General features: G+C 45.0%; 1 protein-coding gene across 2 annotated transcripts in view; it reads right to left on the bottom strand.

The window, feature by feature from the left end:
* Positions 1-350: 350 nt before the first annotated feature.
* Positions 351-18,882, bottom strand: part of PARP11 (poly(ADP-ribose) polymerase family member 11) — a 32,759-nt gene continuing 14,227 nt past the window's right edge. The window contains exons 5-8 of one of the 2 annotated variants that reach the window (XM_063134403.1): positions 14,236-14,308; positions 14,019-14,149; positions 8,403-8,554; positions 351-1,246 (exon numbers count right to left, since the gene is read on the bottom strand). In XM_063134403.1, coding sequence (XP_062990473.1) covers positions 1,128-1,246; positions 8,403-8,554; positions 14,019-14,149; positions 14,236-14,308 — 475 coding nt within the window. In that variant the 3' untranslated portion in view covers positions 351-1,127. Of the gene's footprint in view, positions 1,247-6,493; positions 6,918-8,402; positions 8,555-14,018; positions 14,150-14,235; positions 14,309-18,882 lie in introns of those variants that run through there. The other variant, XM_063134404.1, reaches the window with a different exon arrangement.

Genomic DNA, 18,882 nt, shown 5'->3' with positions numbered 1-18,882 from the left:
TGGTTTCCATAACCATGGGATTGTCCCAACATGCCATCTGCCCAACACATGTAGCAAAACATACTCTAGACCCGTTTTTTTCAACTGGACATGGAGATAGTGATCTGAAAGTGGGGGACTTTATATCAACCCCTTTGTCATGCTCAGATCGCCACCTGCTGAGGTTTAGACTTATAGTGGTTTCTTCCCTCTGCAAGGGTGGTGGACCCATTAAGATGGTCTGGTCCCAGAGGCTAATGGATCCGGATGATTTCCAAAGGGCTCTGGGGAGTCTTCTGGCTAATAGGGCTGGCTTTCCAGTCGAAACCCTGGTTGATCTGTGGAATGCAAAAATGCAATCTCTTTCCTAATAAAATTTCTCAAGATTTTATTATTTATAGCCAATGGCTATAACAATACAAACACACAGCACACAAGTATAAAACAGAAAAACATTTGATACAATAAAACAAGAATACAATAAAATGATCAGGATTTAAAACATTCCTTCTGTTTAACCCCCTTAGGATTTGACAGTGGTATGGTATAGAAAGGCTGCTCTTATTTTTCTTGCAGCCTGAGAAAGCATGCCTAAAAGGGAAAAAGGTTAATTCTCACAAATAAGTATCCCTTTTAAGATGTTTTGATTTTGGTATACCAAGTAGCAAATTTACAGGATTTTTTTTAATGTATTCAGAATCCCTTTTGGCATTTTCACCAAACACAATATCTCGGATTTTATGATTGGATACAGCTTGCGTTGTCATTGTTAAGGGGATTGAGTAGCTCAACATCAAGCATCTACAAGATTGTACCCAGCCTTCTCTATTCTGCAAATCCAAAAAGCATAATTTTGCTAAATGTTGTTCTGGCAACGATAGCAATTTCCCCCCAATACAATATTGTGGATTTGTGTATACGTGCTTTTAGAGAAGGGAGTTCTAGTTCAGTCCTTAATAATGCACCAGGTATACCGCATGACACTGCCAAGAGCATATGAAGGAACTTGTTTTGGATTTCATCAAGTTCATCTCTGCAGTGGCTACCCCAGATTGGTGCACTGTTTAGAAGATGGGACACAATCTTGGCTGCAAAGACCTTTAGGGTTGGTTCTACTAAACAGTGGCCCTCAGTATAGTGCAGTTTCTTTATAGGCCCCAATAGACAGGCAGCTGAAGATGTAATTGCCTCAAAATGGGTTGATGTGATTGCTTCTGAGCACCTTCTCCTGTGTAGAGCTTGTATGGCTCCATGTCATACCCCAGAGCTGAGAGTGATGAAACAAAACAAGAGACGGCTTGAGTGCTTATGGAGATGAACTCCTAGCGGATACAATCAAACACTGGTAAGTGCCTATGGTAAGTTGTATTCAGGGACAGTGAGGGCAGCAAAAAACACACACAATACTTTGCTGCCACTACAGAAAAATCAATCTGCTGCCCATTGAGCTTTTCAGTTGTCCAGAGGCTGTTGCACATTGGCCCCAAGGACAATGTAGAACTTTCTGAGGCCTGCTGTAATCTATTTGCTAGGCACTTCCAGAATAAAATCTCCTGCATCCACCAGAATTTGGACTCCAGATATAGCAGGTGAATCAGATGAGATATCCAGAGCACAGCCTTGTCCAGTTTTCTTGGATGACTTTCAGTTGGGGCAGCTCAAAGATGTTGACAAGGTGCTTGGACAGGTTCATGCAACCACCTCTGTATTAGATCCTTGCCCCTCTTGGCTAATAAAAGCTAGCAGGGATGGAACAACTGGCTGGGCCAGGGAAGTGAGTAACGTCTCTTCACGAGAGGGGGTGGTCCTGGGCTGCCTGAAAGAGGTGGTAGTGAGACCACTCCTCAAGAAATCCTCCCTGGACCCTGAACATTTTAAGAACTATAGGCCAGTAGAAACGTTCCATTCCTGGACAAGGTCTTTGAGCCGGCACTCTTGGATGAGACCGATTATCTGGATCCATTTCAGTTGGGTTTCAGGCCTGGTTTTGGCATGGAAACAGCCTTGGTCAACCTGTATGATGACCTATGTCAGGAGAATGACAGGGGGAGTGTGACTCTGTTGATTCTCCTTGATCTCTCAGCGGCTTTCAATACCATTGACCATGGTATCCTTCTGGAACGACTGGTTGAGTTAGGAGTGGGAGGCATTGCACTGCAGTGGTTCCACTCCTACATGCCTGGTCAGCTCCAGAAGGTGGTGCTTGAGGAGCATTCCTCAGCAACATGGATTCTCCATTATGGGGGTCCACAGGGGTCAGTCTTGTCCCCCATGCTGTTTAATATTTACATGAAACCGTAGGGTGGTCATCCAGAGTTTTGGAGTGCATTGTCACAGAACGCTGACACGCAGCTCTACTTCTGAGAACAGACTTTTCTGTTCTCTCCCAAGCATTTAGTAAAATGTAATTAGCCAAGATGGATGGATGATATTCTGGAGGTGACAGACTTGACATTGGGGGAGATGGGGGTGGTGACAGCTGACAGAAAGCTCTGGCGTGGGCTGGTCCATGAAGTCATGAAGAGTCGGAAGCGACTGAACGAATAAACAACAACAATTAGCCTGGGTCTGTTTTTTGGCTCATCATTTGTAACGTTGTTACAGTGGTTTTAAATGTATGTGCATTTTGCATGTTTTTGTGGTTTTAAATTTTTGTATACTGTTTTTAAGTGTTTTTATCTTATGTGAACCGCAAAGAGAGCTTTGGCTATGGAGTGGTATACAAATGCAATAAATAAATAAATAAATGTACTAACAATAGGATTATATTCCTTTTTTTTTGGCTTCCCTGAGAGTGGAACACAATTTCTCCACAAATATGTGGCAACTGCAAGTGTTGTCTCCCCACCATGGGGAGACATGATAGCACTCTTGAAAGACTTGAAAGGTTGTCACACAAAGGACCATGATCCCTTCTCGATCATCCCAGAGTGCAGGACACAGAATAACGGGCTCAAGGAAACCAGATTCCGGCTGGACATCAGGAAAAACTTCTTGACAGTACGACAATGGAACCAGTTACCTAGGGAGGTGGTGGGCTCCCCCATACTAGAGGCATTCAAGAGACAGCTGGACAACCATCTGTCAGATATGCTTTAGGGTGTATTCCTGCATTGAGCAGGGGGTTGGACTCGATGTCGTTATAGGCCCCTTCCAACTCTACTATTCTATTATTCTATGCTTTGGAGAATGCTTGTATTTTGAGTTTTCCAGCTTCATTTTCTGCCACTTGTGAGGATGTGACTTGAAATCTTTATAACATAATATGAAACACTAAGTATCCTTGGATGAAGGATACTTAGTTCAAATTCATTCATCCTTGAATTTCATCCTTGAATTTCAAATTCATTCATCCTTGAGCTACAAAGAAATCATTTCAGACTTTGAAGCTCTGGGAAGGAAACTGAAGAACTTTGGGGCCCAGGTAGTTTTCTCATACATCCTCCCGGTTCTTGGAAGAGGATTAGAAAGGGAAAGAAAATACTCCGGATGAACGACTGGCTACGAAGGTGGTGCCGACGTGAGAATTTTGGATTCTGGGACCACGGGCTACGCTACTTGGAACATGGACTGCTGGCAAGGGATGGGTTGCACCTCACAAGGGCTGGAAAGAATGTGTTCGGCCACAGCATGAAGAACTTGATCAGGAGGGCTTTAAACTAAATCTTACGGGGGCGGGAGATGTAAACCTCGAGGCAACAATGGATGAAGGCCAAGGCACCACAGTACAGAGAACAGCTTCAATAGTGCCCCAAAATAGTGTCCGCAACAATGTAGGAACAAAGCCAGACTATAAAACACATGGTCTTCGATGTCTATATACTAATGCCCAGAGCATGGGAAACAAACAGAACGAACTTGAACTCTTATTACATGAAGGCAAATACGACTTGATAGGTATAACTGAAACTTGGTGGGATGACTCCCATGACTGGAATATAGCAATTGAAGGATATAACTTGTTCAAAAAGAACAGAAGAAATAGAAAGGGAGGTGGAGTTGCACTATATGTTAAATATACCTATCCCTGCACAGAAATACAGGCGGATCAGACTGAGAGCCCCATCGAGAGCATCTGGATTAAAATAAATGGGGCAAGGAATAAAAAGAACATGATAATCGGAGTCTACTACCGACCACCCACTCAAGGAGAAGACGAGGATGAAACTTTTGAGAAACAAATTGCCAGTGTTTCAAGGAAGTGTGATGTAGTAGTGATGGGGGACTTCAATTACCCTGATATCTGTTGGGAGACCAATACTGCCAAAAGTGGCCCTTCCAAGAAATTCCTGACATGTGTGGGTGATAACTTTCTCCTACAGAAAGTGGAGGAAGGAACTAGAGGATCGGCAATCCTTGACTTGATATTGACCAATAGGGATGACTTAGTGGATAAAGTGGCAGTTACGGGAACTCTGGGAGAAAGTGACCACATCATAGTTGAATTCTTGATTATGAAGGAGACAAAAGTTGAGTGTAGCCATACACGTACTCTGGATTTTAGGAAAGCTGATTTTAATAAACTCAGAACTATGATAAGTAAGGTCCCATGGCAAATGAGCCTAATGAGAAAAGGAGTGCAGGATGGGTGGGAGTATTTAAAAAAGGAAATTTTAAAGGCACAGTTACAAACAATTCCAACAAGGAGAAAAGATAGAAGACAACAGAGGAAACCAATGTGGCTCCACAAAAAGCTTAGAGATGACCTGAAAACAACAAGGGATACATATAGGAAGTGGAAGGAAGGCCAGGCTACAAAAGAAGAGTACAGACAAGTGGCGCAATGGCGTCAGGAATGCTAAAGCTGAGAATGAGCTGAGATTAGCGAGGGATGCTAAAAGCAATAAAAAGGCTTTCTTCAGATATGTGAGTAGTAAAAGACAGAGGAAAGAAATGGTGGTTCAACTGCTTAATGAGGATGGCAAATTGATAACAGATGACAAAGAAAAGGCTGAAGTGCTCAATTCCTACTTTGCCTCAGTCTTCTTCCAAAAGCGGGTCTATGAACCCCCTGGAAAAAGTGAAGCAGAAGTTGAGGGGGCAGGATTACAGTTTGAGATTGATAAACAAATGGTCAAAGAATACCTAATTTCCTTGAATGAATTCAAATCTCAGGGCCCGATGAATTGCATCCTAGAGTAATGAAGGAGCTAGCGGAAGAACTCTCAGAACCTTTGTCTATTATCTTTGCAAAATCATGGAAGACAGGTGAGGTACCGGACGACTGGAGGTGGGCTAACGTTGTCCCTATCTTCAAAAAGGGCAAAAAGGAAGAACCTGGGAACTACAGACCAGTCAGTCTGATATCCATCCTTGAGAAAATTCTGGAGCAGATTATAAAGAAGTCAATCTGTAAACACCTTGAAATCAATGCGGTGATCACTAGAAGCCAACATGGATTTGTCAAGAACAAGTCCTGTCAGGCAAATTTGATCTCATTTTTTGATAAGGTAACCTCCCTTGTGGACCGTGGGAATGCTGTAGACGTCATATATCTTGACTTCAGCAAAGCTTTTGACAAAGTACCACATGACATTCTGATTAACAAACTAGCTAAAAGTGGGCTAGATGGAACAACTATTAGGTGGATTCACAGTTGGCTACAGAATCGGACTCAAAGAGTACTTATCAATGGAACCTTCTCAAACTGGGGAGAGGCAACGAGTGGGGTACCGCAGGGCTCAGTCCTGGGCCCAGTGCTCTTCAACATTTTTATTAATGATTTGGACGAGGAGGTGGACTGTTAGAGCAGTGCGACAATGGAATCAGTTACCTAGGGAGGTTGTGGGCTCTCCCACACTAGAGGCCTTCAAGAGGCAGCTGGACAAGCATCTGTCGGGGATGCTTTAGGGTTGATTCCTGCATCGAGCATGGAGTTGGACTCAATGGCCTTGTAGGCCCCTTCCAACTCTACTATTCTATGATATGAGGGAGAAAGACACAGTGCTGTTCTTTCAGCGTCATATCTGTCATAACAATTAGTTCAAGCCTGAGACTCAAAGCTACTTAAATTACTTTGGATATCTCCTAATGTCATTATCACCAAAGATATTTATCTTTCTATAAAGGTAGAAAGCAGAGTTTCCTCAGAATTATGGATTGTCCGTCATGCAGCTGGAACTTAGATATTTAACACATTTATACACTGCCTTTCTATTTAAAAATGTCCATATTAGAAAGTTTGGAAACTTTAAATACCTACCTTATTGTTAGCCACAATTGCTAATAAGTGTTAAATTGGGTAAGATGTTGCAGTTCTGTGGCAGTGCTGCCTGACTTTGCTGGATTCTTCTATTTAATGCTATTGCTGACCTTGACAGGTGACAGATCGTGGCGCAAGCAAAGCAGAGCAGCTATCCTTGAATTTTCAACTCCTATTTGGTACAACTTCCCCAGGATCAATAGCAACATGTGATGCAGTATACAAATAATTACATTTATAAAGCTTTCCAGGATTTTAAATGTAAATAATCTGAAGCCACATTTCATATTTTACTCTGAGTTACTTATGTACATTTACCCCTAAATACGGTTGTTGTTGTTTTAAAGTAACAACCTAATGGTCTCCTGTAAAAACAAGCACAAAATAAAAACACCATCACACAACTCAGCTATCTACAAGTCTCAGCTGAATTCTATTAAATATTCTGGATAGACCTGGTTAGCATCAAAGATAACAAAAATCTTTGGGTTCCAAGTATTGTCCACACAGCTGTCATACAAATTTACAAAGCTCCCATCTTTTGAAGGTGGCCTCACATATTTGGAGTCCCCACTAATATAGTCTCCAGTCAAGACACGAGCAAGAAACATTACTTTATGATTCCTAAACACATGATGCTGCAGATCAACGCCATGGATCTTAAACGTGTTGCCATACTTTAAGTCGTCTTTGCAGAAGCGGCTGGAGTATGAAGCATCCCTAGCAAAATATGTTCCTACAGAAAGAGAGATGTGCTTGAGCATAGCCTAGAAATAAATTCATCCTGTTTGCTGAGGTCCCACAGAGGAAATACAGTACATATCATAGAGAACATGCTGCCCAAAATGGCAACCCCATGTCAAGTTCCCTCTCCTCCCCAACAAACATGAATTAGGAGGAACAATAACAGGGCTTCATCAGGAGTGGAGTGGGGGAGGCATGTGTGAGAGGGAGGAGGGGAGTGGGGGAGGCACGTGTGAGGGAGGAGGGGAGTGGGGGAGGCACGTGTGAGAGGGAGGAGGGGAGTGGGGGAGGCACGTGTGAGAGGGAGGAGTGGGATGGGGAGGCACATGTGAGATGGAGGAGGGGAGTGGGGGAGGCACGTGTGAGAGGGAGGAGTGGGATGGGGGCACATGTGAGAGGGAGGAGGGGAGTGGGGGAGGCACGTGTGAGAGGGAGGAGTGGGATGGGGGCACATGTGAGAGGGAGGAGGGGAGTGGGGGAGGCACGTGTGAGAGGGAGGAGTGGGATGGGGAGGCACATGTGAGAGGGAGGAGGGGAGTGGGGGAGGCACGTGTGAGAGGGAGGAGTGGGATGGGGGCACATGTGAGAGGGAGGAGGGGAGTGGGGGAGGCACGTGTGAGAGGGAGGAGTGGGATGGGGAGGCACATGTGAGAGGGAGGAGGGGAGTGGGGGAGGCACGTGTGCCTTGTGCCTCCCTCCCACACCTCTCTCTTCCATACCTGCAACAACAGATCCCTTCGGGGGGAGTTGAAGTGAGGGATGTGCTGCTTTACAACAATAGTATGTACCTGGAGTTTTGCTAAATTTCTCATGAGCATGTCAAAAGTGCAAAAAGAAAGAGAGTGCCACTGCTTCTGCTCAACAATAGTTATGTACCTGGAGGTTTTTTTTAAAAAAAAAACTTTCCCTTTCTACTCTCTAACTGACAAAAGCTTAATTTACCATTCTCTGATATAGCATCATCCAAAGGCTTAGTCCATTACTGCCTAGTAGAAAAGAATGCTTTCTTCTGATTGGCTGCAAGCTGTAGGACTTTTCTCTCTTCCCACTAGGGCTGTGCAGAAAATGGTGGATTCCACATAAAATGGATGCCATGCTTCGGAATTCCGAATCCAAACCTTGCACAGCCCTCATACTTTCCTCTGTCCTGGAGAGTCAGAACTGTGTTCATCAGAGTAACTAGAGTTCCACTATTGGTTTGCTTTTGTTTGGTGGCCCTTAATATTATTCCTTCATGGATTAGCCAATGTACTTGGGACTTCTATTTGCCTTGGGCCTCCTTCCTCAGATTAATTCTGGATTACAGCTCTGGGCCTGAGTTCTATCAGCTTGCTCCTGGCATACTTGGAAGACTAAACATTTTCAGGGACACTGACAAGGACAGTAGGAGCTACTTCAACATTAAGCATTAGACTGGGTTATGGCTGCTAAAGTGTAAAGTGTGCTATATAAAGAAGTAATGGGTTGAGCCCCTTGCCTTTTCCATACACAGCAGCATGCATGCCATTGATTCTCCAGTCAAAGTTATGAATGCAGATGGCTTCAACAAATTCATTGCTGGTGCCGTGAAATAACATATGCTCATTAATGAAGGAGACACCTCTTTTCTTCTTCAACTGAGCCTTTTTCCTGTGAAAAGATAATATTACCAAGAGTTTATAATAGAAATAAACGACTAGAATTACTGTCTGGCCAGAGCACTGAGATTGGAAAGCCATTAACCAAGAGCAGGGATGTCCAACCTTTTTGGACCTAGGACACTACCACAATCTGGCTGTTGTAGGGCAGTGGGAAGCCAATCACAAAAATGTTGGGAGCGCCCCCTTATCTACGCTTGTGTGTGTGTGCATTAATGTGCACCCTGTGTGGGTGTGGGCTACTCACTCTCTCGTTCTTTTCTCTTTTTTTCTGATTCTCTGCCTCATCTCCTCTCTCTCTCTCTTTCCTTCTTTCTCTCTCCTCTCTCTCTCCCTGGCACTTTTTCTTTCTTTCCTCTATTCCTTCCCTCCCGCTCACTCTCTCTTTCTGGATCCTCTTCCTCTCTTTCTCATCATCTCCATGCAACTGAATGGAGCAATTTCTCTATTCATTTACATGGGGTGAGAAAAAGGCCAAAAATCCTGCCAAAAATCAGCTGGGAGAATGAAGTCACCCTGCCAAAGACCCCGTTCCCTAAGAGTCCTTGGTGGGGGTGGACTTTGCTCTCAGTTGTTTTTCAGCAGAAGGGAAATAGCTTTTGTGGGCAGGCACCTCAGCCTGCCCTTGAGGGTGCAAGTGGCACCAGTGGGTGCTCATTGGAAACCCCTGACCTACAGACTATTTCTGTACCCTCCAGTACAAGGCCACCACACCTATTTCATCTTCAGCTGCTGTCCTCTCATAGACAGCAGAACAAAGTGCATAAGGTGATAAAATTCTCAGTTAGCAGAATAGACTGGCCCATTTCAGAAGCAGGTAGGGGGATGTCCTTTTTCAAAACAGGGAGAGGCCTGAGACAGGCCCGGAATCCACTAGTTTTCTACTTCAGGTAGTTGTGTTTTTTTTAAATACACACACACACAGGAGCATTTCAAAATAGCACTCCCCATCCATCTACAGTTTGAAGTCGTACAGTCCTTTTTACCAGCTCATACTGCCGCATATATAGAGTTTTCCTTTATACCTCTGTGGAATGTAAGTCCTAAACCAAGGACACACAATACAAGGACACCAATACCTTACACTTCAATATCCAATGACTGTAATAAATCTACTACCAGTAAATAGTTTTCTTCTTATCTGTAAGATAGTTTCAGTGTGACCATTAGAGGGAATGAACTGCCTACAATGGAATTTTTCTCAGAGAAACTGTTATGTAAAACCAACACATCTCTGATTAACAGATCTGCTTCCTGGAAGCATCCACATAGAGTAGAGGTGAGAAACCTGGAGCCCGTAGATGTTACGCCATAACTTTCATCATTCCAGGCTATTAGCCATGCTGGCTGTCAGGTATAAGGCTGGAGGCCTTGTTGAATGAATGTAGATATACAAGGAATAGTTACAGAACGACAATGGGAAATTTTTGGAGCAGATTGTAAAGAAGTCAGTCTGTAAGCACTTTGAAAACAATGCAGTGATTACTAGAAGCCAACTTGGATTTGTCAAGAACAAATGCTGCCAGACTAGTCTGATCTCATTTTTTGATCGGGTAACCTCCCTTGTGGACTGTGGGAATGCTGTGGACATAATATATCTTGACTTCAGAAAAGCTTTTGACAAAGTGCCCCACAGTCCGCCACGGTCTTGTCAGAGATTACGAACGAGCACGTTTCGGCATCGTGTTCGACCACAGCGGTCTCTTGAACGACTGGTTTGTCCATTGTTTTCTGTGCTGCGTCGGTGGCCTTGAGCGCCTTCTCCCACAAAATAGAGCGTAGTCTGTCTGCCCTATTCTTGCGGGTCTGTTTAGTAAAGGCCATACAATGATGGCAAGTTTGCACTTTGTGGCCTTCACCCAGACAAAGAACACAAAGGGAATGCCCGTCTGCAGGCGGGAGTTTTGCTACGCAGCTTACACATTTACGAAATGGGGCCTTAACTGCCATACGCCTTAGGCGGCGGTGATCCAAGATTGCTAAGGGGAAATTAACTACTCTAACAACAATTTTTTTTTATAACAGGAGTAAAAACTTGGAAAAGAAGAATAGAATAAGATCAGAAGATCTCAACTTGTCGAAGGAAAAAACGGTAAGTACGGAGGTAAGATTCTAGCGTCTAGCACAATGGCGGACGAAGAAGAACTGAGGTAAGGGCGGGAACCCCATGGACATGCGCAGTACTGTGGAGGAGGGGTTCCCGCCAAAAATGTTCCACTTAGCTATTGGAGGTTCCGATCTAGGTCTCAGCGCAGGCGCAGAGCCCGTATGTGTGATGCATAGAGACCACGATGAAGAACTATTAGGTGGATCCAGTTGGCTACAGAATCAGACTCAAAGAGTGCTTATCAACAGTACCTTCTCAAACTGGGGGGAGATAACGAGTGGAGTACTGCAGGGCTCAGTCCTGGGCCCAGTGCTCTTCAACATTTTTATTAATGATTTGGATGAGGAGGTGCAAGGAACGCTTATCAAATTTGCAGATGACACAAAATTGGGTGGGATAGCTAATACCCTGGAAGACAGAAACAAACTTCAAAGTGAACTTGATAGGCTGGAGTGCTGGGCCGAAGACAACAGAATGAAATTTAATAGGGATAAATGCCAAGTTCTACACCTAGGAAAAAGAAACCAAATGCATAGTTACAAGATGGGAGATACTTGGCTCAGCAATACTACAAACGAAAAGGATCTTGGAATTATTGTAGATCACAAGCTGAATATGAGCAACAGTGTAATGTGGCTGCAAAAAAAGCAAATGCTATTTTGGGCTGCATTAATAGAAGTATAACTTCCAAAACATGTGAGGTACTGCTTCCCCTCTATTCGGCCCTGGTTAGGCCTCATCTTGAGTATTGCATCCAGTTCTGGGCACCACACTTCAAGAAAGATGCAGACAAGCTGAAGCGTGTTCAGAGGAGGGCAACCAGGGCCATGATCTCTTCTCGATCCTCCCAGAGTGCAGGATATGGAATAATAGGCTCAAGTTACAGGAAGCCAGATTCCGGCTGGACATCAGGAAAAACTTCCTGTTAGAGTAGTACGACAATGGAACCAGTTACCTAGGGAGGTCATGGGCTCTCCCACATTAGAGCAATCAAGAGGCAGCGGGACAGCCATCCGTCAGGGATGCTTTAAGGTGGATTCCTGCATTGAGCAGGGAGTTGGACTCAATGGCCTTATAGGCCCCTTCCAACTCTAATATTCTATGATTGTATGAATGTCTCTGCAAACTTGTCCTTTCCAGAGTTTCTCATGAGGGTAGCTCTCTCACTCTCTGTTGCAGCCTTGAAGCTCTAAAGTTTCTCTGGGAACTTGGGAATGTTTTGGAAAGGTGGAGGCCACTGTTTGAAAGTGTCACTCAGATTGTAGCATCACCTTAGTGGGTTGTGCAGTCCCGCCCTGTTGGCACATGGGCATGGTTTACAGGTCATAGGACCTGTCTGTCAAGTGACTTTGAACAAGCCTTTATATGCTGGAGCAAAACTGAAAAGTCTTGCTAGGTTTCATCTCTCGACGCAAGGCCAGAAAACCCTCCTGCTTGGATTCCTTCTCCAAGTGGGACTTTGAAAGCACTCTGCACATGGACCCACTGCTATTTGGACCCTGGATTTCTAAGGACTGTTCCATGAAATGTACTGTGAGGCTTTTCATAGACCTGAACTTGCATTTGCTGTGGATTGTGTGTGTGTAGCCTGACTCAGGTGACGGATGGCTCCCCCGGAGTGAATGTTATGTGCAGGGGAGTTATTGTGCCTGAGATATTCCTTTCCCTGTGATCATGCCTATCGGGACAGCTCAGCATATGGCAGGCTGGGATTGACTGGTGTGTGATCTTTTTCTCTGCTCAGGAAGGTGCCAGTGCTAAGCAGAAAGCCTGGGGCTCCTCTGCCTGGGATTTTACCCTACCCATGATCCTGTGTAGGCTTTAGTTATGTCCCTTTGAGTTACCAGCATATGCAGCATCTGGAGAAGCTCCCTTGTGATGGTTTGTTAAGCCTTTCAAGAATCACCCCCGCCCCCCTTTTGTGATTGCCTGAAGCATGCAAGCCTAAAGCGTTCTGACCATCATTTAACTTTAAGTGTGTTTTTGGTGTGTGTAACTCTTAAGCCTTTTACTGTGAGATTTCCTCAATAAAAAGAAGTCTCACCGAGGTGAGTTTCTCATGTCCGTTTGCCAGCACGTGTGAATGCCAAAGGGAACGGGCATGCACACGACACTGACTGAGAGTTTGAGTCCATCATATGGAGTGCGACAGGCTCGCCATCCCAGACATATAGCTATGAAATTCATTATGGTTATGAAAAAGGGTGTTTTAATGCCAAATACAATGACTTTACAAATGGCAAGCAAGCATCAAGGCTTGTAGACCGCCACTTGCCTGGTTGTCTGTTGATGGGCAGGAATTGTTTCTAGATGACCAAGCAAGGGTGCTTTAGAAAAGTTTCCCCCCCTTTCAGACAAATAGAAGGATGTGTGGGCAGGTGGGGCAATATGTTACTGAAAAGCTGCATAAATGACAGTGGTTTAAATAGGATTTCTGCTATCAGAGCACTTTCGGTATTATCCTGTATATACCAGGCAGTATGGTAAATGCTGGTGTGAAAGGGCTTCACCCTGATAAAAGAAAAATGTAGACTGCTCTAACCTTTGGAAATGCTGCCTTTAATTCCTGTTACCTTCAACCATTACCTTTGGCCCAGTATTGGGCAAAAGGTGGGATAATAATAATAATAATAATAATAATAATAATAATAATAATAATAATAACCTTTGTCCCCCAAATAGCAAGTACAGCTACAAATTAGAGACTTGGAATTGTAAAAAGTTTGTGGTACTTGCTCAAGTTAACTCAAAGGCAGGTAGGTCTAAACAAAAGTTTTAAAGTCAATTGTCGTGATCACAATTTTATACCACATACCATCTTGAATTAAACATAATCAAGGTGACGCAGGAAGAGATGTGGATTGACAGCAGCCATTTCTTTATGACACTTTATATATTTAGCATATTTAATGAGTAGCTTGGGCTCCAATGCACACTTTATGGAGAGGTGAAAATGCAAGAACAGCACTATAAAGGCAGTTAAAGGCTAATCTGATTAAGGTTGCTTCCAGATGAGGTTTTTATTATGCAATCACCCTACCTCATTCATGGAATTTTATGGGGAGAGAGGCGGTCTAGATGTCATCTTCAACTTGTAACCCTCCTGTGTTTTGTTTTACCACTGCTTCGTCCATGTCTTTTCTTACAAGAGAAAAACCAATAAGGAGGAAAAGACAGAATCACTGCATAGTGCCTGATGAGTAACACTAGCAGCCATCCACCTGGAAGCACCCTTAAATTTAGCAGAGGTGCCTGAAATTAAGCTTGAAAATTAGGTGATATGTCTTTAAAATGAGAGAGATTCCATTCCAAGAATTTAACACAAAAATTAATTTGGTAATAGTCTCACCTGCAAAAGAATTCCCACAAGTCTAGGTTCTGAATTCTCTGAATTCGTTTAATCTGATTGCTATCCATTGTTTTCCCAAAGTGGCTAGCAACTTCAATATATTCATTTGTCTGATTATGCAAAGGAATAAGCTGAAAAAGAGATGTCCATAGAGCTTTACCCAGATGCATTAGTCCTTTGCTTCCAACATATGCCAAAGACCCTATTAAGCTCTTACCTGGTAAGGTTCTTCTGAATTTACATTTTCCCAGTGTGAAGGCATAGGGATAGACTGATTTTCGCAGATGTAACTTTAATAAACACAAAAGAAGAAGTAAGCACACTGTCACACCCTAGCTTCACATAGCAGAAAGCCAAAAGAAGGTGTTGGGGATCCTAACAGAGGAGGATACTGTATATTCTTTTTCACTACATACATTTCTAATATATAAAATGCTGGTGAAACATCAATGAAACTGAATTGCAAAAATGCAGGTTGCTTACCTGTAACTGTAGTTCTTCGAGTGGTCATCTATGCATTCACACATATGGGCTTTGCGCCTGCGCAGAGACCAGACCGGAACCTTCTATAGCTGAGTGGAACGTTTTTGGCGGGAACCCCTCCCCCACGCTACTGCGCATGTCCATGGGGTTCCCGCCCTTCCCTCAGTTTACAGGAGTCCGACATTGTGCCCCCATAAACCTGAGTGTAATTTCAATAAAGTACATTCCACACATAACTGTGTCATTTGTAAGTCTCACACCACCAAGTGGGGATGGTGGGTGGGTTGTGTGAATGCATAGATGACCACTCGAAGAACTACAGTTACAGGTAAGCAACCTGCATTTCTTCTTCGTGGTCTCTATGCATCACACATATGGGCGAGTAGCAAGCTGACATACCTTTGGAGGTGGGTTGGTGCATCATCTGAAGATCTCTGAAAGCACTGTCCTCCCAAACGAGCAGTCCTGCCTCGCACGAGTGTCCAAACTGTAGTGCTTGACAAACGTGGATGGAGTGGACCACGTTGCAGCTCTACAGACTTCAGTCAGTGGAACACCTCTGGTGAAGGCCACAGAAGTTGAAACAGCTCTGGTGGAATGAGCTGTCACAGGTTTCACTAACTCCATTTTAGAAATAGAGTAGGCCAATTCAATTGCCTCCACTATCCAACGTGACAGTCGTTGGCAGGAGACAGGGAGTCCCTTAGAAGGCTCCCCATAACAAATAAACAACTGTTTTGTCTTCCTAAAATTGTCCGTTCTGTCCTTGTAAAAAGCAAGAGCCCTTCTTACATCGAGAGTATGCAAGGAAGACTCAAGAGGTGTAGATGGATTAGGAAAGAAAGCAGGCAAAGTAATGTGCTGGGACAGATGAAAAGTTGACACTACCTTAGGTAGGAAGGCTGGATCTGTGCGTAGCACAACCTTATCCTTATGAAAGATAGTGTATGGGACATCTATCCTAAGAGCTCTAAGCTCACTTGCTCGTCTTGCCGATGTAATGGCTACTAGAAAGACAGTCTTTAAAGTAAGTAGCCTAAGGTCTGTCGAAGCCATGGGCTCGAAGGGCTTGCGTGTCAGTGCTTGCAGCACAACTGACAGGCTCCATGGCGGCACGATACTCTTCACAGTCGGTATCGTGTTCTTCAGACCTTTCAGAAATTTCTTGGTTGTTGGATGGGTAAAAGGTGTAAACCCATCTATACCTTGGTGAAAAGATGTAATCGCAGCAAGGTGAACCCTGATGGATGCGAGCTTAAGTCCTTGCTGGAAGAGTGTCAATAAATAATTGAGGATGAAAGACAAATGGCAAGATTCTGGTATTTGACCATCTTTTGAAGCAAAGTTCTGAAATCTTTGCCACTTTGCCGCATAAGCCCTTCTTGTGGAAGGCTTTAGTGCTGCTAATATAATGTGGTCCACAGTCAAAACTCTGATCCCAGAGGAGGAGTGGCTATTATCCTCCATGCAGTCAACTTGAGGGTCGACAAATCTGCGTGTCGAACCTTGCCCTGGTGTCGAGACAGGAGCTTCGGTATCGACGGAAGCCTGATGTAATCCCCTCTCGATAACCGAAGAGCGTGGGAGAACCACGTCTGTCGAGGCCACCACGGCGTGATCAGGATGCAATCGGAGTTGTCCATCTGGATCTTGGCTATCACTCTTGTCAAAAGTGGAAAGGGAGGAAACATGTACAGGAGATTTCCTCTCCAAGTCCTGGTGAAAGCGTCTCCTAGAGAGCGCTTTCCTTTTCCTGCCCTGCTGCAAAACTTGGCGCAGACCGCGTTGTTCTCGGTAGCGAAGACATCGACAGCAGGGCGGCCCCAGTACCGAAAAAGGCTTTCCCGCACTTCGACGTCGAGCTCCCACTCGTGGTCGACATGGAAGGATCTGCTGAGAGAGTCCGCAATGACGTTTTCCTTGCCGGCTACATGGATCGCAGTCAGGTAAGTCCTTCTCTTTATGCACCAGTTCCATATCCTGAGTGCAGAACGGTTCAGAGGGTGCGATCTTGTTCCACCCTGCCTGTTGATGTATGCCACCACGGTAGTATTGTCCGTCGCGATCAAGACATTCTTGCCCTCGATCAACTGTGCAAATGCTCTTATTGCATTTTCTACAGCCATGAGTTCGAGGTGATTGATGTGCTGTTCTCTCTGTGATCGAGGCCAACGACCTTGAGCAGTAAGGGAGTCGCAATGAGCTCCCCATCCTTCTAAGGATGCATCCGTCGTGATCGTTACCGAAGGCGCCTGTTGTTGGAATGGAACGCCTTCGAGAAGAGTCGACATCGAGAACCACCATTTCAGCGATGCCCTGACTTGCTTCGGTAACGAAAGGTAAGTTCGTCGGGCATTGAGCCTGAGATCGAAAGTCCTTAAAAACCAGGCCTGCAATACCCTCATTCTGAGTCTTGCAAACCTGATGACTGCCGTAGTGGCTGCCATCAGGCCTAATAGTCTCTGGACTGTCCAAGCCGATACTTTCCGACGACTTTCGATGTCGATGGCTAACTGCTGCAAGGTGTTTGCCCTGGTTGAAGGTAAGTATGCTCTCCCGTCTCGAGAGGATAGGGTTACCCCTATGAAGTCCAATCTCTGCTGCGGAGTCAAAATGGACTTTTCGTGGTTGACCCACAGCCCCAACGAGTCCAACAGGTTGAGGGTGGTTAGTATATCCGACTGGAGCGCCTCGCTGCTGTCCGCTACGAGAAGCCAATCGTCCAGGTACGGATAAACATAAATGCCTTTCTGCCTTAGGTGGGCGCATACCACCGCCATGACCTTCGTGAAGACTCTCGGTGCCGTGGCCAACCCGAACGGAAGAACGGTGAACTGGTACTGGGATGCACCGATCGAAAACCGCAGGTAAGCTTGATGCGACTTCCTGATGGAGATATGGAAGTACGCATCCTTCAGATCCACCACTGCGAACCAAACTCCTTTTTGTAGAAGCTGCAAAATTGAAGTAACCGTTGTCATACGGAACTTCTTCGGGGTGATGAACTCGTTCAGTTGTCTTAAGTCCATGATCGGTCGAAGACCTCCATCTTTCTTCGGGACCGTGAAGTAACGGGAGAAAAAACCTTGGTTGATTTCCTCTGTAGGTACGGGAGAGATGGCTCCTTTCGATAGCAAGGTCTGTACCTCGAGTAGCAGAGGAGGGGATGGAGTCGTTACTTTCACGCCGGAAAAAGGAGGAAGGGCATCGAGCTCGATGGCATAACCCGAGTTGATGATAGTGAGCACCCAGGAGTCTGATGTTATTGACTCCCATTGATGGTAATGGGGTGCTAGGCGGTTCGCAAAAGGGAGTGGATCTGGGGCCGAAGAGTCAAACCCGCTGCTTTTTAGAGAAGTCGGGCTGACGTTTTTCCTGCTGGAAACGACTCTGATAAGGCCGTTTCCTTTGAAGTTGTTGCTGCTGCTGCCTTGGTTGCTGGTATTGAGACCGCTGCTGGTATTGTTGTTGTGGGGGAGGCCTTGTCCATCTTCTAGGTTTGTATTGTACAGAAGGGGCAGAAAAACCCATCTTTTTAGCAGTCGTACGAGCCTTATAGATGGAATCTAAGGTCTCGTCAGTTTTTGAATTAAACAACCCTTCGCCATCGAAGGGCATGCTTTCAATTCTGGCTTTTGTCTCGGTAGGGAGGTTGGCTGATCGTAGCCAGGCATGCCTCCTCAAAGAAATGGCCCCCATCATATTCTTTGAGTGGCAATCGACTTGATGCCTCGCAGTTGACAATTGTTGCCTCGCAATCGCCGAAGCCTCCGTTTGGAAGACCCTCGCTAAGTCTCTTTTATCCTCTGGGAGGTAGTCACATAGTGACCCCACTTTCTCCCAGAGGAAGAGCTGGTACCGTGCCATTGTTGCTTCGTACGTTGAAGCTTTGATACCGAGGGAGGATGCCGCGTAGATCTTTCTGCCTGCCAAATCCAACTTCCTACCCTCCTTGTCAACGGGAGCAGCATGAGCTCTTTGAGAATGACCCTGGGCTGATTCAACCACAATGGAATTCGGTTTTGGATGCTTAATTAAAAATCCAGCATCCCGTTCTTGAATCCTATAAAGAGATTCTAATCTCTTTGAAGCTGGTTGTGTTACCGATGGTGTCTCCCATGCGAGTTGTGCTGTCTGTTTGAGTGCCGGCGGAAAAGGGATCGCAATTGACAGACTAGTCTTTGTTTGAAAGACATCGTAGATGGGATCGACCTCCGGTTCGACCGCTTGTTCCAGGTCTAAGCCGAGTGCACGGGCCATCCTTAACATATGGTCCGAAAACCTCACCATATCATCCGAAGGTGATGAAGGGTCCTCTCCATGTACGTCATCATTAGGTGACGGTACCGATGCTGCTACAGTGTGTATTGAGTCCGAATCA

The sequence above is a fragment of the Elgaria multicarinata genome, chromosome 9 (genome assembly GCF_023053635.1).
Source record: "Elgaria multicarinata webbii isolate HBS135686 ecotype San Diego chromosome 9, rElgMul1.1.pri, whole genome shotgun sequence".
NCBI lineage: Eukaryota > Metazoa > Chordata > Lepidosauria > Squamata > Anguidae > Elgaria > Elgaria multicarinata.
Note: the sequence above shows the minus strand (reverse complement) of the source record. Positions and strands in the feature narration are given on the sequence as shown.